This window comes from Megalobrama amblycephala, linkage group LG21 (assembly GCF_018812025.1).
Source record: "Megalobrama amblycephala isolate DHTTF-2021 linkage group LG21, ASM1881202v1, whole genome shotgun sequence".
Classification (NCBI taxonomy): Eukaryota; Metazoa; Chordata; class Actinopteri; order Cypriniformes; family Xenocyprididae; genus Megalobrama; species Megalobrama amblycephala.
In genome coordinates, this window is record NC_063064.1 from 21,375,710 (window position 1) to 21,398,842 (window position 23,133).

Consider the following 23,133-nt stretch of genomic DNA (forward strand, 5'->3'; position numbering starts at 1 on the left):
GTGTTGTTTTCAAAGAAACTTGCTTGGTTTTAGCTTCTTAAAATATGAACATCTTGTTTTATCCTCAGTTTTCTTAACAGTTGAGATTTTGTGAGAATTCAATGTTTTAAGATGTTTTCTGCTCAGAATAATGGGTTGAAGAACTTCCTGTGTTCCCAGAACCGCGTGAAACAAGCACCAAGTCTTGCTTTGAGAACAGGCCTCAGGAAGAACTCGGAGGGGGAGCGTAAAAAGACCCTGCCTGTTTGTCTTGGAAGAACGGCCTGTATGATGTATTAGCCAAGCTGTAGTCTTAGGCAAGGTTTCATTCCTTTTGAAAAGTGCACCCGGGACCTCTCTGTGACTCTTGTGCTCAGCAAAGTATTCTAATCATTTATTCCCTTGGTTTCTTTTCCCCAGATGGTTTCTTCTCCTGTTTCATCTTTAATGAAACTGATTGAAGCAACGGTGTGTTGATCATTTTCATGCGCTTAATTTTAGCTGCAATTGTGCATCTGCTTTACTATGTTGGAACTTTTGTTGGAATAGATCTTAGCCATTTCAATGGCATGAAATGCATTCAAGACACCAGTTTTTAAATTTGACATTCTCCATTTATTACCAAAAGATTTGTAATGTGTAGAAAGGATAACACTCCAGTGCACTGTGTTCTTTTAGACAGACCTGCACAATGGGAACGGATGGGAAGGTAATACTGTTAAGTCCAGATATTATCTTTACGTGTTAACTTTTAAAAGAGAAACCACATTGGATATAAATGCAAATAATAAGGGATGAAAAGCACCTGTTATTCACTTTGGATGGTCTGAACTTAGCAGCATATAAATGATGCATAATGTGTGTGTATATATATATACTATATATATATATATATATATATATTTATATTGTAGCCCAACTCAAACACAGGGAATATCCAGTTAGCAGAGCACTTGATTTGACTGTCTGTGAGAACTGTAATACCCCTCGGATTGTAAGCACACCGTTTTAAACTTTCTCCACCATAAATTAAAATTTCTTCGTTTTTTTTTTTTTTTTAAGCTTTTCACATATATATAATAGTCTTGCTAATGCTTATAAAAACACCTCCGAAGATATAGCAGCAGTTCTGTTGGGATTCAAATCCCCAATTTATACACACATCAACACAGTTGCTGAAAGCTTGTTTGTGCAGCCAGTCATAGAAATAGAAAGGTGACGTTTAAGGCAATGTCTGGCCAATTTGTTGTGTGTGCAGACAGACACCACTAAAGCGAGTTATAGTGCATGATTTGTCACTAACTGCTCGATGTTGTGTGGAAAAATAAGCCATGGAGAACTTATTTGATCTGGACAATGAAGAAGGAAAACTGGTTGGAAAATCCCAACAAATATCATAAAACCCAAGGCATTGCAGAAGTGCTGATCATCTGACATATTACGAAGTATCACAATATCTAACTGACATTCCTAACGTCCAGTACACCCTCGATAGTGCAGTTTCAAGCATATACATCATAGTTTCCTACACAGAATTTACCTAAATCAAATCAGACCTACATTTGTAGCGGCTACTCTCTGGATTGGCCGTCTTCCAAAAACTCAAGTCCATTGACCATCACAAATGTGTTACAATCTCATCTGCTGTCATATTTAAAGAAAACAAGAAATGTAATGTTCCAGATGAATACGGGATCCTCTGCCTCTTCGTCTTGTGGAGTGAAGTCCTTAAACTTTCAGAAGCTCTCCTCTCAGACAGTCCCTGTAGGGGAAAAAAAGATATGTAAGAACAGCCCAAACACAACGAACAGCATCACACCATGAACTCCACAAGAGAGCCGAGAGTCCAGCACTTTGCTACACACAATTTTCATTATTTATTCACGTTAAGACACACTTTGAGTAACTCTATAATTCATTAGCTCTGCCTTCACTAATGCCAAAAATAGCCTTTTAAATAAAGCACATAAACGTGCGTGCCACTGACTAATTTAAAATACTGTATCACAAATCAGTTGATCAAAAGGCCAAATGCTGTTAATATGCACATAATTTAATTCACATTTCCCAATTAAACTAATTTTAAAATTTGCACTACTTTGATTACCTTAAACAATGTAATGTGATGTGACAATCCAAGAGTAGTAGACAGCAGTTGAAGACTCAGTCAGTCTCAACAAGTCAGTTGCTAGAAAAACTACAATGGGTCTCTTGGGAAAATGCTCAAAATTAGCTTTTTTATTTTTCTCAAATAAACTGATTAATGGTCCATCAATGGTCTGCAGCTATTACCTTGATTGACTGTCTTGTGCTTGATGCCCCCTCAAACTCTGGTTCCCCATTGGTTGCTGATGCTCCTCATCCTTTATCTCCCAGTAATCTTGTTCTCCTGCAGTTGATTTGTCCAATTCTGCCAGAGCCTCCTTTGATTTTTTCTTTATCGGCAACTTTGGAGCTTCAGAATCTAGACTCTGAAAAATACTTTTCTGTTCTGGCCGTAGATCACGTTTAACTTGCTCAGTTTCAAGCCCCACAAGGTTATCTGGTTGATGTGGTTCAGTGTTACCTATGTCAGATATACGCTCTTCAGCCTCCACCGGTATGTGCCGATAGCTTTCATGCCATTCTGAAGATTTGTTTTTATGGCTGGGACCACTGTCATTGATCAAGTTCTCCAACGGCTTGCTGATTAGCTGCTTGCTGTTGGTCTTGTACAAACTCTCTTCACTGTTCAACGCAATTACATTTATCTTCATAGGGCTCACGGTTGACTCTTCAGGATAGTCGCTGTTCTTTTCCCATTGGTCCACTTCTTGTATGTACTGTCGTAAAAGCGGCATGCCTTCTTTAGCCTGGTTAGTGTTATCGTTTGTGAAGGTATGTAGTGTGTTAACAAGGTTGCTATGCTCGTTCTTGTCCGACTTGTAAAATGCATTTGTTATTCCGCTATGCTGTTCAGAAACCCTTCCTTCGTTTTCTTTTTGTGTTATGTTTCTGTGCAACCTTTCTTTATCAAAATGTGATTGCTTGGAGTCTTTGTCTAAGGCAGGTAAGTGCTTGGGGTCATGTTCCTTGTAGTGGACGGCAGTAAAGTCTGTGGACTGGACCTGAGGTGCTCCCAGCAGGGTTTCTGGAGAATGTTGCTCCTGATGAGCAGAAAGGGATGGAGAGGAGTGCTGACTCGGTTCCTCCAGAAGACGCGAACTTGCTGCAGGATTAGACTGGAGGGAGCTCTGGGGCAAGTTACTAAACGATCCCCCCAAAGCAGACTGGGAGTCTGTCAAAGTACGTACATGGTATGGTTGACCTTGGGGAGCAAGAAACTGCTTTTGTTCTGGGAATGAGTTATGTATAAAGCTTTGCTTCAGAGTGCCTGGTTGCTCAGGTAATATCTTGCCCTTTCCAAGGGATGGATCCATGAGACTTCCAGGCTTTGGGACCAGGCTATGGGTAAGGGGTGCTGTGAATTCTTTAGTTCGCATGTTGCTGCTGCTGCTACAAATGACAGTAGTGTCAGAGTTGCTTTTGCTGGTGTGATCTAAGATGTTTCCCTCCCTTTTAGTGCAAATAGTATTGTGGCTGGTGCTTTTATAAGTGCTTCCATTGTTATATTTGCTGGTGGTGGCGAAGCTGCTGTTACTGCTTTCTTTCGCGATACTGGATGCTTTCTGTTGGCCATAAATGGAAGTTGGACTGATGTTAGATTTGCTGGTGCAATTTGTGTTCCTGTCATTGACTTGACAGTCAATTTTCCTGACTATGTTCGTCAGATTCATAATGCTGCCCTCACTGTAACTGCTGTTTTGACTCTTGGGAGTGCCAGGCAAGCAGCTAATACTAGTCTTGATGGATGAGCTGATGCCAGTCTCACCTTTTCCAGTGTGTCCATGATTGCTCACGCTACCTCCTCGGCCTGCAATGTTGCAATTCTCAGCTGTCCGACAAGATAATTCATTTCCAGTTTCCTTAGTGATGACAGCATGATGGATGTTTACCTGTGGCACCTGGACCACTGGATGCTGCTGCTGCTTAAGGGATGTGGTCTGGGTCACACTAGGCTGACTAACTATGACCCCTCCTTTCCAACCCATTACATTTCCTTTTGGTATCTGATGTATATAGTTAGAACTCAAAGAGCCAGACTGGACAGAAACACAGTGTTGGGAAATGTGGTGATAGGACTGATTCTGTGACGTTTTCGGCGTGGCTTGGAATACAGTGTTGAACATCTTTCTACGCGTGTCCTCGATTTCCTCAGGAGACCAACTAATCCCTTGCTTTAGCCTTTGGGCCGTGAACCAGAGCTTGATCTGCTCCTCTGGGAAGCCAGAGACCACCGTCAAGTAACAGAGCTCTGCTTTGGTAGGGTAAGGAAACTTACCAAAGGACGTCTTAAGAAAACTGCTTAAATCCATGGCTGGATCATAGGTGGGGATGCTACTTAGGGGGATCATGACCTTTGGGAGATCAACGTTTGAATCAGGTGATGACGGATTAGAGTTCCACAGAGGACCACGGTTATGCATCCCTGGTATTCCATGCGTGTTTAGGACTTTATGGGCCGGAGGGGCAGTAGTGCCACCGATGATATGTGATGTTGTTATGGGTAAGGTCCTTAATGAAGTGCCATTGGTTACAGTTGCGGGCTTTTCACTGCTAGGCTCGGCCCGGTGTACCTCAACAGTATGGGAGACGACAATTTTTTTGTGCCCCCCTTTGGTCATTTTCATTATGGGTGTCTTGGTAATGGATATTCCAGATTCACTGGAATCCTCTTCTGTAAACAGGGTTTGCTCCACTGTGATAGCTCCATCTCGTTTGGTAACCTGCAAGGATACTCTCTTGTGTGTGGTATGGAGTTCAGGATGTGATTTTGCGTTATGTAAAGCGAGACCTTCAAACTTCACCGCTGAAACCTTGCAAGACAGGCAGTAAAAGTTTGGTTGAGCATGAAACTCCATGTGACAGTTGTCCATATGGTGAAGAAAAAGGTTCAAGTCTCCGGACTCAAAGCAGCACAGAGGGCAGCTATATGTTCCCCTTTCCCAGCATGAAGTCTTCGGTTCGGCTTTCAAGAGATCATGGAATCGTTGTGTATTCTCATCTTTTGAAGAGATACTGAGGATGCTGTCTTCAGGTATTGTGGGTAGGAGCTCAGGTAAGCATCCTAGTATGATGTCCTCCCGCAAGTGCTTGTTTTTTGATGGAATCATACAGGGAACGGTGGATTTCCTCTTGCTGGCCATAGTGTAGGATTGTGCAGATGAGTAAAGAGTCAGAAACAAATACTGGAATTGTATGAAGTTGAGGTGTCATCAGCCAGCCGTGATGAACCAGCAATTGGTAAAATCTTCAGCTATCAGGACTTCCCATTGTAAAAGGGAGCAAAGTAACAACTCCCTGTGAACCTAAGGAGAGAAAACATGACATTTTTGTATAAAACACTGATAAAAAATAGAAATTAATGTCAGCATGGGATATGCATCACAACATTTATCCTAAATGAGAGACAGGTTATTGAAATGCTCTCACCAACCACTGTTAAATGTTTATTATAATAGAATCACTAATATGAAGTACATTTTTTTCTCTTTGCCTAGTAGAGCTAAATACAGTTCATTATTGAGAGCAGAAACATTGTACTGATGCGGTGAAATGAAATCTCTTTTTTTGTGAGCGAAGAAAATGAACAAAATGTACTTGTAAGAAGTTTTCATTATAAGGGAACTAAAATAAACAGATACCAAGATACGTTTCTTGTTATAAATATACTCCAAAAATGTTTGTTTCCAAAAATGTGACAGTTTATATTCTTGCATAGCACATCAAACCCAGATCTCTGTGATTTCTACATACGTTCACTCACACACACCCTTTAAATCTTTTTGCTGCACTTTTCCACACATTACACTTCAGGCAGTGGGGGAGCATTTCAGGATAAAGTTCATACGTGGTTCACATTTTTCCGCCTATTATGTTTTTAAATATGTAAATATCTTGTAATGATTCTTACATCGACCATATGTAGTTGATTTATAGGTTTGAAGCTTAAAATATAAGAGCAAAGTAATTATGGTGTGTAACTGTAAACTTATATAAAAAAAAAAAATAATGCCGCTAGCTAAAGATTTATGAAAGTATGTGTTGTCTTCATCTTGGAAGCTGATAGCAGAGCACATAAATTAGTTTATCTTGTTTGAGCAGTTTTATTATTTTAGCTAAAAACTAGCTGGTGAATAAATCTAGTAATATAATACTTGATTTTCCATGCATTACACATCTGCAAAAGATTCTAATTAAGCCACCCAAGACTTCTGTTTGGTGTTTAGCTCTAAATTTCCTTGACCTTCTCTTTCATCAGACTACAAATACATTTTGGATGAAAACAATGTGGTGTCCATGTGTATATATTTTTTTCAATATGGCCAGCTGTCTTTTAAAAAAGAAGAAGGTTAAAACCATTCAGAAGTAAAAAACATTGCCCAAAATACACAGTGCACCCAGACATGGCAGTGACGTACTCTTTTGCAACTGACTCTTTTATTTCTCATGACGGCTGCCTTCCTGCCAGAAAAATAAATAAATAAATAAACATAAAACTAGGTCACCAGCATCTTATGCTGTAATCCTGGTTCCCTGCATCCAGACGTGGGCATTTACTGTATGTTCAGCCTGCTTATGAGTCCATGATACTCAGATTTCATCAATGGATGTTAACCCCTGACATGAATCAGGGTTACTGAAATTTTGCCAGACGGCTCTGAATAGAAACTATATAGGAAGTTGCATAATAATATTAACAATATTCATAAATGTGTGTGTAAAAATCTTTGGACCGAATAGAATAAAAAAGCTCTGTTTGTTATTAAAATCTGTGAAGCATATCTTACACACACAAGTTTTATATTTGTTATAGAGCTCTTGTTGAGTTCAAATCATGTGGAGTTTGTCTGAACGAATGAGGGCACCAACTATTCTCTCAGATGGTAACAAAAATCTGCTCGCCAGATTCTTCTAATATAAACCATAAAGTGCTAGTTAACTACAACAGACACATTAATATCTAGATAAAGCTTTGAACCACTAGCCTGATTAGCACCGGACAAGTAGGAGATGCTTCAAAAATGTTATATAAAAAACAGGTCACTCTTCAAAGAATGGGATGCTTTATCTGGCAACCGAGACGTGCGATTAGACACAGGACAAGAGGTTTCCAGACAGTGAGCTATTGAAAAGGGAACTCAGAAAGAGAGGCCTCGTGTTTCAGCACCAGGGTGAACCAGTCTCACACAAAACAGTCTATCCTGCTACTGTGCGTCTCAGTACTTTCGTAGCTTTAGCAGTGAAACCGGAGGCCTTTTTATCCCAGCAACCTGTGGAGTCAAGGCATGCAGCAGATCTGGTTGAAAATTAGCACAACAACACTGACCTACATTCACGTCTTTGAACAGTTTGAAACTAAAATATTACATCATGTTACATGTTTCACATTTAATAAGTCTGGCTTTGCTAGATAGTGATGCACAGTATTAAATGCAGTGTGAGGGCAAAGGCCTGGCAATACAGGCCTTACATAATAAAAGATCCTCTCTCATTATTGATTAAAGGCCGAAGCATCCCAGACTGGACGTCCTTTATTACATGGGACGACTCTGAATAAGCCTGCAAAGATATCAATAGATTCTCAGCATGAACATCTTTTACAAGGCAGTTGAAATAAAATCTCTATTTTTCTGTGCAGCAACAAAATGTGCTCAAAAGAATTTTTTCATGATAAGGGGTCTAAAATAAACAGAATGTTATAAACAGTCACATTTTTGAAGCTGCGATTATGTTTGTATTCTTTCTTTACATACCATATTGCACCCACTTCTCTTTTATTTGATCATATGCTCACACACACGCACACACACACCCCTAAATCCTCTTCTTTTTGGTGCACTCCTCCACACACTACACTTCAGGCAGTGCGGGAGCATTTTAGGATAAAGTTCATCTGCGGTTCACATTTTTCCTCCTGTTCTGCTTAAACAATTATGTAAATATCTTGCATTGACTGTTAATTTGAGTATCGACCATATGTAGTAAAGTCATTTCTGTATATGTATATATGTATATGTATGTATGCATGTATATATACAGTCAAACCAAAAATTATTCAGACGTTTTTGATCAGTTTGGTATATTTTTACTAGTGGGTCCAGGACACTATAGTTCATTTATGTAAGTGAGGATAGCAAAATAACGTAAACTGTGACATATTATACCCAAAACTTCTTCATACAGTGGACTACCAGTAAAATATATCAAATTTTGGAACCAAAAATTATTCAGACACTTTGACCTGACCATGTTTTGCTTCAGTGTTATCTGACATAATTAAGATTAATTTTTTCTGACACAGTTTAACTTTGAGATCTTGTCATATTTCATTACCATTTTATAGTGAATAAACTGTATTAATGAATGAAATGTTCAAGGTGTCTGAATAAATTTTGGTTTGACTACATATATATATATCCCTCTTCAAACTCAAAAATTGGCAGAAGATTTGTGCGAGTAACGTGCACTGATTAAACCTCTCAGACTTCTGCTTTGCTTTTAGCTCTGAATTTTCATGAGCTTCTCTTTCATCAGACTATAAATACATTTTGGATAAAAACAATGTGGTGTCCATGTGTATATATTTTTTCCAATGGTTCCAGCTGTCTTTTAAATAAAGGAGGAAACCATTCAGGAATTTAAAAAAAAAAAAAAAAAAAAAAAAAAAAAAAAACTAAAATGACGGCCCAAAATACACAGTGCTCCCAGACACGACCATGACGTCCTCTTTTATTTCTTAGACTGGATCTGCTTTATTACACAAGGCTGAGCTGAATAAGCTCGTAAAGATATCAGTCAATTTTAGCATGAACATCTTTCATAAGTGCTGCATGAATGTGACTTTTGTTTAACGCCAAGAAGCCATAACAAAGGTCAGTGAGCACATGCTGTAATAATTATATTTCTATAAGTACAAGGAAAAAAGCAGGTCATCATAAGAGTCTGTCGTGACCATTTTTCTTCATTCTACACAATGGCGCTCCCATTTACGAGGGAAATATGACACTAAGCCGGAAGCCATATGCAGTGCCCTCAATGCTCGCATGCCATTGAAATATTTCCTGAATGTGTGTGCCAGTACATAAGATGGGCATGTGACTACATGCCATCATTGTACGATGCTGTTTGCAAGATATATCAGTGACGGCGTCAAACACGTCCACATTAATTATGTAGAGATCGAAGCACCACTGAGGCATCCAACAGTTCACCTTCATTATAGGATGCGACTCATTAGCAAAATGCCACCAACACAAGCGTTTGTACCATCAGCTATTTCTGGGCTGCCCGTGTTTATGTTTAAATCCAGTCAATGAACCTTATGCGAGTACTACAGAAAGCTGGGTGCCATCAGAAGTGCCCACTTTGCCCCCCTTACCTCAGTGACTGCTGCACGGACTCTTGGGAGGCCAGTCTGTGCTGCCACTCATGTGTTAACATTGCCATAGCAACCCCTCTCCTTTCCCTTTCCTTGCCCACAACACACAGAGGGGACTAAATCCTCTATTCTTCACCAAAAAAAAAAAAAAAAAACACACACACACACACTTGGGGGACATTTTTGTAGCCCTCCAACCCAAAAGAAACAAAACTCCAAATATTTTATTTGACTGTGCAATTTGTTTATGCCAATATACAAATTGGAAACAAATGAGGATCCGTCCCTTTTTCCGCTCTCTAGTCATGGCAGGTTTTTTTTTTTTTTTCACTAAGAGAGCACCCCAGAATTTTACAAAAGGCGGTATTTGCATTTCAGAATTACTTTGTGACACAAAAATCTGCCATTAAAAGCACGGAAAAGATTCAGAAATTCGCATGTAAAATAAGTACTTTGTACGCCTTCAAATAGGAGAGAAATAATCATTGATGTGATGCGCTGAGTTTGATCACCGGTGCGACACACTCATTAGTTACAAAAAAGAAAGATGGCGGAGCACCATGAATTGTACTGAGTCAAGTGCCAGGTCTCGGCGAATGCCAGACTCCTCCATACAAAACCGCGCTGGAACAGCTGAAATACTTGTATGGCCGACACTCCGCCGTTAAGCCAAAAGTTTGTCTCAAAAAGTACTGAGGTTAATACGGGCTTTACGGGGAGGTTTTGGGGGATATACTCCTATTGTGGAGCTCATTTCTGTCTGTTACTCCACGACATTCATCCACTCTTTAGATTTACAAATTTAATAAGGTAATGTGAGATATCACAGAAGGGCATTTTTGTTATTACATGCACAGTGAGCTTTTCATTATAAATAATTTAATCATTTTGACTGCTTTTATAGCACGGATAGAGGACATAGAGCCTCCATAATTATAATTCTGCTTAGAAATCCAGTTGGCATTAGGCAGACAATTCTCTTCTCTTAATTCAAAGAATATTACATAAACCGACAGCTTTTACTGAAATCAACATACAATAAAGTGCACATGAGCGACTTAATATTTAGTCCTTCATTTTGTGCAGTCATGCTGTTCTAATTGGACACAATAAGAACGGAGCAAACTGTGCATGTGTACAAATCACATTTTTCTTTAAGATTTTCTGTAGTTACAAATACTTTGGGAAGGTCACGTTCTAAATAGTTTACTGTTTTAATTGCTCAAATTCAGGATGAAATGCAATATTGCCTAGCCTGATTACAACACTGCAGCAGACGTTCACCCAAACCACATTGCATGCTAAAGGACCTACAGAAAGCATGCATCCTACACTTCTAATACATTTTACAATGTTATTCAGCACGCTAACTTTAAAAAGTAGTGTACTTTAGCGTAAAGTGCTGTTTACTGAACAGATGCTTGCGGCAGAGAGTTGAGATGAAATACTCCGAGAGCCTATCATTCAAAATAATGATTTATAATGTGTGGTATCAAAGCCAGGGTTATGATCTGGAGTTAAATCTGAGTTTGAGTACATTCTGTACCCATTAACAGTTGATAGCGCGTGCTTGTCCAGATCTGCGCCAGCTTTAAACTACAGGAACCCCCGAAGCGTTCGTCATCGTAAAGATCACTTTTGGAAATCGATTATGTGCCAATATTTCCGTGCTCATCGCCGGTGATCAATCCGAGCCACGGTTCCCATTTTGACCCCCGTTTGAAGTAGAAATCTGACGCGTGACGCTCCGAAATGGACAGACTATAGTAACATCACATAGGCACGTTGTAGCGTGCGAATAATTAAATTGGAAGCAGACGAGAACACTGAGTAACAAACTGTAACAAACTGGTAAGTTAACCCTTTCGCTTCGTATTGAGACACTAGTAACCTCCATCCGGCTAGACGTTTCTCGGGAGTTTGAGTGTCTAGCGCGGCGCAATATTTTGGCTATTACCAAAAATTTTAACTAAGCACTCCCATCTACTGTCGCCATTTTATACATAGAGGCGACTTCACGCGCCGCATATGAGTAGAATAACAAGGCACGCTTCTCTCTACTAGAACTACTTTTGAGGACTGTTCGCGTCACCTAAATAAATCGCTTTCACTTCTTTGAAAAGTCAAAGTTCCCTACCTTTTCGTCGGCTCTGCTGAATGCGAATGGAAATCCGTTATTGATACAGAAATGAATAACATTTAGGTTTCTCTCCGCTCCGGGTCTCAGGGGAACAGGAGGGGCCGAGACCTCTCCTCAGATGAACCCTGTGAACTAGCGTGAACCCGTCGGGTCACCGCGATAAGGAGCATCTACTGCTTTATGGCACACTGATTATGTGCCCGGCTGACATGGGCGCTGCTGGAGTGGCGAGAAGGGAAAGAAATGTACGCCAGGCGCTCTCAAATAAGGGCACGTGATTAAAGCGCGTCACCCAAACCCAAAATCCTGATCCTACCCCTCTCTGTTCTAGGACGGGCTGAGCAGACACACTGAAGGGAGTGACTCATGCGCAAATGTCTAATATAGCCAGAAATATGGAGCAGCGCTTTCGGTCAGTAGGTCGTATAAGGACGAGGGGGGAAAACAACCTAGCCTACTATACCGATCACGAGCATGTGCCTACTACATACAGGCTACTACAAATGCATGTTTGCAACAACCCCATGAACATACCAAATATTGCGCGCAATATTACAATAGAAAGAGAAAAGGAAAAAGAAGAAAAAAAAAAAAAGATCAGAATCTCTATAGCCACACGACCAAACTAGAAATTGTTGCGCTACATGTTAGGCTATACATAGCCTATTATTATTAGAGTAATATAATATAATATAATAGCATGTAATATAATATAATATAATATAATATAATATAATATAATATAATATAATATAATATAATATAATATAGGATCTCCATTGATACACAACCATGGCTGGGGAAAATTAATGCAATATAATACATATTATTAGAATCAAATGGAATAGAATAGAATAGAATAGAATAGAATAGAATAGAATAGAATAGCCAGAAATTGGAAATGGTTGTGTGACATGCAATACATATTATTGTTAAAATAGAATAAAATATTATATCTAATGTTACACAACCATGGCTGGGAGGAAATTATTTTGCAACATGCAGCAGAATACATAATTATTATTGGTATTATCAATAGAATAGAATGGAAACATCTATATTTCCACACAACCATGATTTTGTGCAACATGCAATTAAATACAGATATTATTATTATTATCAATATTAACCTATTATTGTTAGAATAGAAAATGCCACAATTACCAATTATTATACTGTTATTATCTTCAAGTAATAATCTCCAGACATTTTTATACATTACTCAATATTTTTATTACTAGTGATAATAAATATGCACAGCTGCATGCAAATGTGTCCTTGGTTATGCCATATTTACCAGTCTATGAACAGTTTCAGAAACACTGATTACAATATATTTTGAGAGGGTCATATAAGGTGTAAGTAAATCTGAGAGTTCCCACAGCCTACTGTTGTGCTCTCCAAACTGATAACGACTCAACCAGAGTGCAACAAACACCAGCCTGTCTATTATCAACAGGTTGTGTGATACTCAGTCCTTGTATGTGGGCGCATATAAAATACATATAGGGTTTCAAAGTCTTTACTTTTCTTTTCTTAGGACGTGGTGGTAGACCTGCTATCCAGGGGCTCCCCCTCACGCCACAGTTGCAATTACACCTTCAGATGTGCAGCTTTTTTTTGACAGTACAGGCAGAGATGAATCTGATTGGATAAACCCCGAAAACACCTACTGTCCATTACAAGACGGTTGCCATGCGGTTTGTGCTTTTTCTTCATTAAGGCCTTGGCTTTCATTTTTCAGTGTGAATGCATGGTGGACATTGCTTAGCTTTTTATAAATATTATATAGAGGTCTCTGGGGTTAGTTGTCACAATGACTATATCTCAGGAATATGGTTTTGAGCCAAAAATCCAATGGCATAAATGTGTTTTCTCTCACAGTGGTTTAGAAAACATCTTAAATTAGAATTTTTCAAACAAATTTTGTCCACCGAACTACAATATTTGTCATGAATATACTTTTTTGCTATAGCGGTTGAATAATCAAGTGAACATTAAATCACACTACCATACAATCAAGAAAGTGTCAACTATATTATGAAATAAACTATATAATTGAAAGGCCGTGATAACTCTGTTCTCAGTACTAGGGTAGTTTCATAAGTGTCACGTTGGGGAAGTATTTTAAATGTTATAAATGCATACAATTTATTAATTACAATATTTAATTATGCATACAAAATAATGGTTTGGTATTTTACATTAATCTTAATTGTTAAAGCCTGTTTAATATCAGACTGACATCTTACTCAATATAGTGACAACAACCCTTTTTGACAAAAAGTCAAAGTGTGTTAAATAAACTGTATTTTTCATGTAATATGTGTGTGTGTGTGTGTGACAGCTAGCCCCATTCTGCTCTATGCTGTAATCAAAGGCCTGATAACAGCAATCATTTTATATGTAGCTTTAAAATAAAATGACAGATCATTAGTTATTATTAAACATTATTATTGTTGTAATTAATAATAAAGCGTGAAATATATTTAGTAATAAGTAACACTGCTGCTGAATATCTCAATTATCAAGTAAAAATAACGAGCTATTCCAACAAGAATGTTTGTTATGGATGAGGGCTGCTTAGACATGCTACCATAACCTCAGCTGATTTTATATTAGCTGTTTATATGGAGTATTATTGCCTGTATTTTATGAGGCCATAGTTTCACAACAGCACGCCATCGTGAAAATTTCACATTCAACAACACGAGGAGAATCACACCACGCCGCCTTAGTTTGCCTCCGAATTCAAACTCTTGGCCAATAGGCGCAGTGCAGATTGTCCAATGGCGTTCCTACTTGGCGGGCACGTGACGCAACAACTCGACTGGCAACAACGTAGCGACCAATGGTCGTCTTGACGGTGGGATGGGTCCTTTGAAAGTACAGGATACAGGTGTTAGATTGTAATATTCATTTTAGGAAACGTTACTGTAATTGGTAAACTTTCAGTTATGGCTCTTTCCCAGTGTCTTGAGGATTCGCCGGGCTGGCGGACACCGAGGACAGGCCAGGATCTGAACGTTAAAGAACTTTACAATGAGAGACACCGACTCGCTCTGGAGGAGCTGGTCGCTGGTGGAGTCGATCCCTTTATGGGATTCCTGCAGAAAGAGAGAATCCCTAACTTTCTCTCCGACGACGAGATCCGGCGGATTTCTCGCGCTGCTGTAGTGCCCAAATCACTCTCTTCAATCGGAGATGATTCTCATTTGGACCAATCCGGCACTCTGGACTGTTCGTCTGTCACTTATTTCCCCGAGGTCTCTGATATTGAGCCTCCGGTTTTAGAGATGGGCTGGCCAGCGTTCACTACAGGGTCGTTCCGAGGAGTAACGCGTGCAGTCGCCTACTTCCAGCCGAGTTATGGAGAGTGCATTTATAGTTGCAAAGAAGCGGCCAGGAGGATGATAAAAAATGCAAAGGAGGTATTTGCTTGGGCCGTAATGTTTAAAAAAAAAAAAAAAAAAAAAAAAAAAAAAAATATATATATATATATATATATATATATATATATATATATATATATATATATATATATATATATATATATATATATATATATATAATATATATATACAGCTATGGAAAAAAATAAGAGACCACTTAACATTGATTTCTGAACTTGGAGTGGTCTCTTAATTTGTTCCATAGCTGTATATATATATATATATATATATATATAGGTATAGATTAGATGAGGCACTATGATACTGTCACTTAATTCATCTGTAGCAATAATTAATCTGTTCTACCTTGTGCTGAAACTTAATACATTTCTAAACCAGCTTTACAAGAATAGTGCCTCAATGTCAAAGCAACATTTAACACCGATACTTGAATACATCTATATGAAAAGCTTTAACATATATAGCCTAATCATTAAAACTATGAAGTATATTTTTTGTTACTAGTATTCATTCTGAAATTACTAGTATGTAAATCAATAGTGATTAATATCATTTTGAACTTCACTATTCAATAGATAATAGTACTTATTCCAGATTACTATCAGTTCAGTTAGTCACATGTTTACTACTAGTCATTATCCTAATAGTGACTAGTAAATATTCCAATGTAATTTTTGCAACTATTATGTGTTCCATTTGCTGTTTTTACTAGTAAATATTTAGTTACTATTATATATTCCATTTTTCTTAGTTCTTATTGAATAGGCACTAGTACTTATTTTGTAGTGTCCTTACTAAAACAATGGTAGCTAATGAATAGCTACTAGTGAAATGGGGAAAAGATGCTTGTCTCTGTTGGAATGATTAATTAAAAATACTTAAATGACAAAAATAGATACTAGTAATTTCTAAATGTTCAAATGTCTTGTCATAACATCTTAGTTTATTTTTTATTTAGTTGGGAAATTAATTTATTCTCAGATTTCCCTGTTTAAACTTTTAAGAGGATTAAAATAATATAAAAACCAAGCAATGTAATGATTTTAATGATCATCATCATCATCATCAAAAAAAAAAAAAAATCTCTTATTTCAGTTGTATTAGTCAAAAGATCAGTTTTTCAGATGAGGGAAGGGTAATTGTGTGCTCTGGATCTCCAGTGTGGAATGGTAAGAATGTGCTATCACACTGAACTGTTACCTCTAAGGGTCTGAACCTGGAGTTGCCACAACAGGCTCTTCAGCCCTTTGAAAGGGGTTTTGAGCTGAATGTATTGAGGTTATACCTGCAGGTAGTCTGGATCTGTTCCAGCTTGCATGTACTTAAAGGCCAAATGTAATAAGAAATCATCAAGGTGTGTAGCCAGCGGCTGTTCGGTTATGACAATCATACAAATGAGCTAGAACATCGAGTTCACTGATGTGGAAGGTCTAAAGCTGTTTATTCCATAGCTGTCACCATCATGTTTAGCCAAAAAGAATAGTATAAAGAATAGTAATGCTTTGTTAATATCTCATTAATCAGATGTGATTTTTAATCCTTAGGTGATTGCCATTGTGACAGACTCCTTGACAGATCTAGATATCTTCCATGACCTGCAGGAAGCTTGCACACGCCGCAGAGTTCCTGTGTATATTCTTTTAGACCAGTCTTCTGTCCCCTCATTCTTACAGATGTGTAAAAACCTTCGCGTACACCTTGATGAACTGCTGGTATGAGTTCACAACTTAATGCAATGTCATTTTGAAATGTTATTATCTGTTAAATATTGTTGTTTTTTATATTTAATATATCTTGACTTTTTTAAAATTACTTCTTTTTTTTTCTTAAAGCAAATGAAAGTACGATCCATAACAGGCTCTACCTACTACATGAGATCAGGTGCTCGGATCACTGGAAAAGTTCATGAGCGTTTCATGCTGATTGATGGGAACAGAGTGGCTACAGGTTCATACAGGTATTAGGACCCCTTTTCCACAGATCTTAAAGGGATAGTTCACCAAAAAATGAAAATACATGTTGTTCCAAACATGTATGACTTAATTTCTTCTGTGCAGCATAAAAGAAGATATTTCTAAAATGTCTTGGCGCTGGAAGACCAGTATTGTTTTGGTATTTTGTGTGGGTGTTACCTTTCAGACAATGTAGAATGATTATAAAGAAATTATCATGAAACATTTTGCAGTAAATTAATCAATTCTCACTTTGTAAATGTCAGACAATCGGTACATAATAGTACAGTTCTGTTTATACGTTTTCTATTTATTTTGGCACATTCTTTTATCTACAGGTTTAACTGGACAGATGGCAAACTCAACAGCAGCAACCTTATCGAGTTATCTGGCCAGATAACTGAGAAATTTGATGAAGAGTTCCGCATCCTCTATGCTCAGTCCCTACCGCTGCCACCGAATACAAGAGCTCCCTCTAGTGCCAGAAGCAGCAGTTTATATGACCATCTTGTCCTCAAACCACCTGGAACGCCTCCCTCCTACTTGGCACGAACAACAAAGCCTCAACCAGAATGTCTGACGAGCACTCCAGCCAGACTTCATACCCCAGAGATCCAACAGATGAATAAAGACATTGAAGATCGAGACAGAAAGAGTAACCCAGTTTCTGATACTTCCACTGTAGGTGAAGACTGGCTCGAGCAAGAACTCAGAGATGAAGCGGTCACCTCGGATGACCCTCCTCGTTTGCCGGTAACGAATGTTACTACTCAGACTCAGACAGTCGATGTGATGATCTCTCCCCCTGTACCTTCCTGCCACATCTCAACACAAACGACCTGCCACACCGTAGACACGAGTGTGCAAACATGCGCTGACAACAACAAGCCTCAGAGCTCAAGCCCTAAATCGCAAACCTCGTCCTGCAGCAATCAGAACAACCCCAGTGATTCGTCAACATGCAATCTTCAAGAGGTGGACTGTCACCCACCTGTCTGTCTTGCCCCTCAAGACGTCAACCTGAGAGAATGCTTCCTCAAGATCACCAAAGAACGACAGCACCACTACAGCTCCATTCGCTCCAAACTCGACCACATGGTGACACTGCTCTCTCACAAGAGGGAACTAGTGGACCTCACCAACCTGACCCTGAGGCCCGGCCTGCACAGAGGACGCAAAGCTCAGCAGGAGGGCAGGCAGGTGCATGGTACACTTGACAATGTTATTATGGGAACATGGCCCAGGTCGAGATGTCTGCAGTAACATGAACTCAGGAGAATGGCGCTTGGTGGTGGATGTATTGGTGTTAGTCTGCTATGTTTTAGTACTGCACTTTTTTAAAAATAAGAACAAATCTTAAAGATTAATCAGAAAAATATTTTGAATGATGTTATGAGAGTACGTTATGTAAAAATGACAAATGTGCAAAGATACTGATTTTTTTCTTCACTTTCAGTCTACTTATTGTTTAAGGTGAGGGAATTATTAGCAGTCATTAAATACTGTAGTCAAATAAGTACTTTTCTTTTCAGTGCTATTTTGAAATCCATAAATGTCTGTATTTGGTTGTCTCTGTTTCTTTCTGGGTTGTTTAAAGTTGTGAAGTTATGAAAATGACATTTTTTTTTAACACTACTACTGTTATATTCATATATATATATATATATATAAACAGTCACTGATGGATATGTGTTTGATGTGTCTTGACTCTTGATTAATGTTGGTGAGAGGAGCAAATCAAAGTTGTACTAAATCGGAAACTTTTGATGCTTTTACTATGCTTGAGGGTTTTGAATATTTATTTCACCAAGGACGTAGATTTAAAAAAAAAAAAAAATGTTAAATTATTCATAGCCTCATTTTAATAAAACAACAAATGAACAATTGTTTGTTGCAGATGTTTATGGGGTTTTGGAACGTAATTTATAAAGGCTCAATTAGTATAGTATATTACATTTAGCTTTCAAATAGGAAGAAATGTTTAAATGTATACATTCTTATATACATTTTTAATATACACTACCATTCAAAAGTTTGAGGGCAATAAGATTTTTTTTGAAAGAATCTGATTGTATTAACCATGAGAGTGAATTCAGGTGAAGCGGGCTATTCATCTAAATGAAGAAGAAGAAAAAAACCTGATCCAATTTCTAAAACATTGGGATTTTAAATAAGTGAAGTAAAATGAATTAATAATGTGTATGATTATGCACTGTAGGTCACTATTCAAATAAGCAAATTTGTGACACTTGTCATGTGAACTCCTTTGTACAAAAGGTCAGATGTACTTGTTTCCACTGAATCACTCAAGAAAATGTATGTACATATTAAAATTCAATTTCCTTACTCAAATAATTATTTTGCTAATCTGAGACCAGACTTGGACCCCACTAGTTAACTAGAATTGAGTGTATCTTGCATACAAGGTTTTCATTCTAACTCCATTGCAAGTTATTTAGGCAGACACAAACAGGAACATTATATATATATATATATATATATATATATATTAAATATATTAAATATAAACAGTAGCCCTTATTTTAGATGAACAACTGTGTGTTCACAATGTTGACAGAAAGAGGAATTCAGGGAATTCTGTCCCCATGTAATACCTGCAATAGTCTTCTGCTAACTGAAGAGGGCGCTATCATCTTGCACCTTGCCAGTAGGCTACTTCACGAGCTTGATGTTTTGGATAACATTGTGGAAAAATGTTTACATAAAATAAAAAGTCATACTTTAGAATCATTTTGCATGCATGTCAAGATGATGGTTTACTGATGCAGAACCAAATCAGAGAAGGTTTTGTAATTTTACAAATAAGGCACTCATATGACTCTCCTTTCAAAAAAAATTTTTAAAAAATAAAAATCTTACTGACCTCAACTTTTGAATGGTATCACTGTAAACCTGAATAAGTTGGCAGAACTTAAAAAAAAAAAAAAAAATGTTAAAAAATTAAAAGTTTAAGTAAGCAGAACTTGCAGATTTTTATTTTGTATTCATACATTTTAATTGTTCTTAACTTGAAATGTTTGAGTATATTAATTCATACATTTAACTTAACCTCAATGTGAACATTTTTATTAGTATTAACATAGCTAGCTATAGCAAGCTAATTCAGAAAATGTTCACTAGCTAATTTGCTAACATATTAACAATAGCATAGCACTTTCTAAATGAATGCAGCAATATAAAGTATAACTTACTTGCTCTCAAACCAAGCCGAATGCACCACTTGTCACCATGATGGTAACTCTCCAAAAACCCACAGAAACTCTTCTAAATTAGCATAACAAAACATTAATCACTACTAAATCTCCCACTTTACATTAATCTTCCACAAAAAACATTCAATAACACTTAATTTTAGCATTTACTCTCCCTTTAGTGTGCCATGGGCAACGCATGCTGGGGAATAGAAATCCCAGCCTAGTTTCAGTTAAACTTAAGTTTGTCTAAATTAAAAGAAATAAGTTCATAAAACTCAAAATGATGAAACAGTTCAGTTTACTTAAAATATATCAGTTCTGTGGACTTGAAATAAAAAGAAAGTGCTAAATACTCATAAAAGTTAATTTGACTGAACTAATTTGTTTAAGTTTGTCCTACTCAAACCAATTAATTATTTTGAGCATAGGGTTTACAGTATTTTTATGTTCTTCCCACACATTTTTAGAGGACCAGTCTATTATCGATTACTGGATCATTTAAAAGCTTTATGCATACTGCCTCAGCTGCCAACATATTGACGAATGACCCTCTTGTGTTGTTTACTGTAAAATCTACAGTGATTATATATAATGGATTGTTATGTGAATTGTAATGACATTTTAGCATGTAAAAGTGCATTTTGAAATTGGATAAACAGGACATAAATATATTCAACATGAAATTCAAGCAACAAAGGCCTGAATTAATACTCAAAACAAATTAACATTCAGATGCTGTTAAATACCTTGAATTATCATACTTTCAAAAGCCACCCCTGAGGTTTACTATTAATAGCTTGATTAAACAGAACAACAAGTGATTGCTGGCGGTTAATTATTTATCTTGTTTTCATGAATGTTTTGAGGCACAGCCACCCCCTCAGGTACCGCTCAACGACTGTCCAATGATCGCAGCCTTAATCACTCCTCTTGAGTAATGAAACCTGCTTGTGGTTTTTTAAAAAGCAGTTGTACTAAAGATACAGTTCACACTTAATCAGAACACTTACAAAGTGTTTTTCTCTGCCTAAACCCAACCATGTAGGCCAATAATTCAATAACTGCTCAAAATTAGATGAATCTATATATTGCATATGGAATTATGATCTTTTGTGCATTACAAAGGCATCTAAAGTTACTACTTTTATGTGTTATCTTTATTTGAATATCTCTACTGATAGTAGGGTTGTTTTTAAAGGGATAGTTCACCCAAAATGAATTTACATGTTGCTTCAAAATGGTATACTAAAAAAAAAACAAAAAACAACAAAACAAATTTACACAGTAAAATACCGTTTTACATTTTAACAGTAATATACTGTAAAAACAATGCATTCTGGGTAATATTTGTTGTTTTGAGAGCTACTTTCTCTAAAAACGACAAATATTACCCAGAATGCATTGTTTTACTTCTGTATATTACAATGCTTTCTGTATATTTCAATGCATTCTGGGTGGTATTATTTGTTGTTTTCGAGAAAGTAGCCTATAGGCCTCTTTTCTTAAAATGACATATTACCCAGAATGCATTGTTTTTAAGGCATATTGCTGTTTCAATGGAAAACGGTATTTTACTGTGTATTTTTTTTTTTTTTTTTTTTACAGTTATTTTTTAGAATGTATGACTTGTTTTTTTTCCTAAGGAATATAAAAGAAGATATTTTGAAGAACTGTTTTTGTCTGTATAATGAAAGTCGAAATACCACTGGACCCCATTGACTTTCATTGTATAGAAATTAAGACATATTTTTTTGTGTGTGTGTTTCACAGAAGAAATAAAGTCAGGTTTGGAATGACATGAGGGTGAATAAATGATTTTTTGTCTGAACAATCCCTTTAACATCTCAACAATCATATACTGAGCATGGATAGAAATGCCTACTGAAATGGATGCAACTCATGGCAAGATTTTTGCTTGGTGGAAAAACTTTCCTCAGGATAAGTGTTGAAAGTGTTGTATGCTATTGGCAAGTTCTCTTACCGTTCTAAGGGGATATGGTGCAAATTTGGCAACACATGGGTGTAAATCCATCCCTAATACAGGTATGTGTCATCCCAATTAAACTAGACTCGCAGGTGGGGACCTTTTGTTACCTGACTGCCCTCGTCAGCTCTTCTGCCCCCTCATTGGGCTCTGGTAAACATCTGACTTTCCATCAAGAGGAGACTAGAACAGTCACCATCTGGAGGAGGGTGTTTGGCCCGAGGATACAAAACAATGACATGAAAATACAAGTCAGGGGAAAACAATGTGATGACGCGTGCCAAAACGGCCCGTCCGCGTCTTTTGTAGTTTACAGGAGAGATTTCGGTTTCAGCGCCCCCGCTCCTATTTTCGGCCTTCAAATGATGATGACACACGGTTGTTTTCAATCCCTGTGGATCCGGCGGAGCGCAGCATGTTCGAGTTGATGGCCTGTGTAAACTTTTCTGCTCGTTCCCTGGTGTGACATGTTCTTGCCCTTCGTTTCGTATCTGCTCCTAGTACTTTTAGAGCTTGCTGGTTCATTTCAGACTGTTTCTTTGGCCCAAAAGAGCAGAGATAAATAATACGTGAGCTATTTGTCAGTGTTTTAGCTTCATGACCTTGATTCACACACTCTCAGCACATGAGTAATACAAGCCACATTATAGTAACTGCTGTCAGTGAAGGTAACCACTGCTACTTCTAGATGTGTCAGCACCACTGCCGAACTGGGCTATTAATAGAAGGCACGGTGTGTCTCAGGTGAAAGCAGTCTTTGTGTCCTGTGGTCTTTGCTGTGTGGGCTGTGCGTATGGCTTGGGGAAGGTGACAGGTGCAGCTCTGTGTTGCGGCCAGCTCATCTGTTTTACTCTTTTGTCCTTTTAATGCAGAAACAATGCAGAGAGTATCTTGGCTAGAAATTGGAGGAAAGCACAATGTACACTGTAAAAAACATTATTTTCATTATTTGTTATCACAACATTTTTA

General features: G+C 37.6%; 2 protein-coding genes across 4 annotated transcripts; one reads left to right on the plus strand and one right to left on the minus strand.

Moving 5' to 3' along the window:
• Positions 1-571: 571 nt before the first annotated feature.
• Positions 572-11,947, minus strand: zhx3a (zinc fingers and homeoboxes 3a). Of its 3 annotated transcripts, none has more exons than XR_007182084.1 (4): positions 11,598-11,947; positions 2,272-5,387; positions 2,087-2,167; positions 572-1,741 (listed from the first exon to the last, which is right to left on the minus strand). XR_007182084.1 is itself a non-coding variant. In XM_048172096.1 (3 exons), exons 2-3 carry the CDS (start codon positions 5,223-5,225, stop codon positions 1,708-1,710), a joined length of 2,988 nt encoding a protein of 995 aa, XP_048028053.1. In that variant the 5' UTR covers positions 5,226-5,387; positions 11,598-11,943; the 3' UTR covers positions 572-1,707. The 3 variants fall into 3 exon arrangements, 1 of the variants encoding a protein (XP_048028053.1); XR_007182083.1 differs by having other exon boundaries at positions 2,087-2,189; XM_048172096.1 differs by lacking the exon at positions 2,087-2,167 and having other exon boundaries at positions 11,598-11,943.
• Positions 11,948-14,263: 2,316 nt separating this feature from the next.
• fam83d (family with sequence similarity 83 member D) lies at positions 14,264-18,825 on the plus strand. The gene is made up of 5 exons (XM_048172100.1): positions 14,264-14,486; positions 14,573-15,031; positions 16,558-16,725; positions 16,846-16,970; positions 17,304-18,825. The coding sequence occupies exons 1-5, from the start codon at positions 14,472-14,474 to the stop codon at positions 18,226-18,228; spliced, it is 1,692 nt and encodes a 563-aa protein (XP_048028057.1). The 5' UTR covers positions 14,264-14,471; the 3' UTR covers positions 18,229-18,825.
• The last annotated feature ends 4,308 nt before the right edge of the window (positions 18,826-23,133 follow it).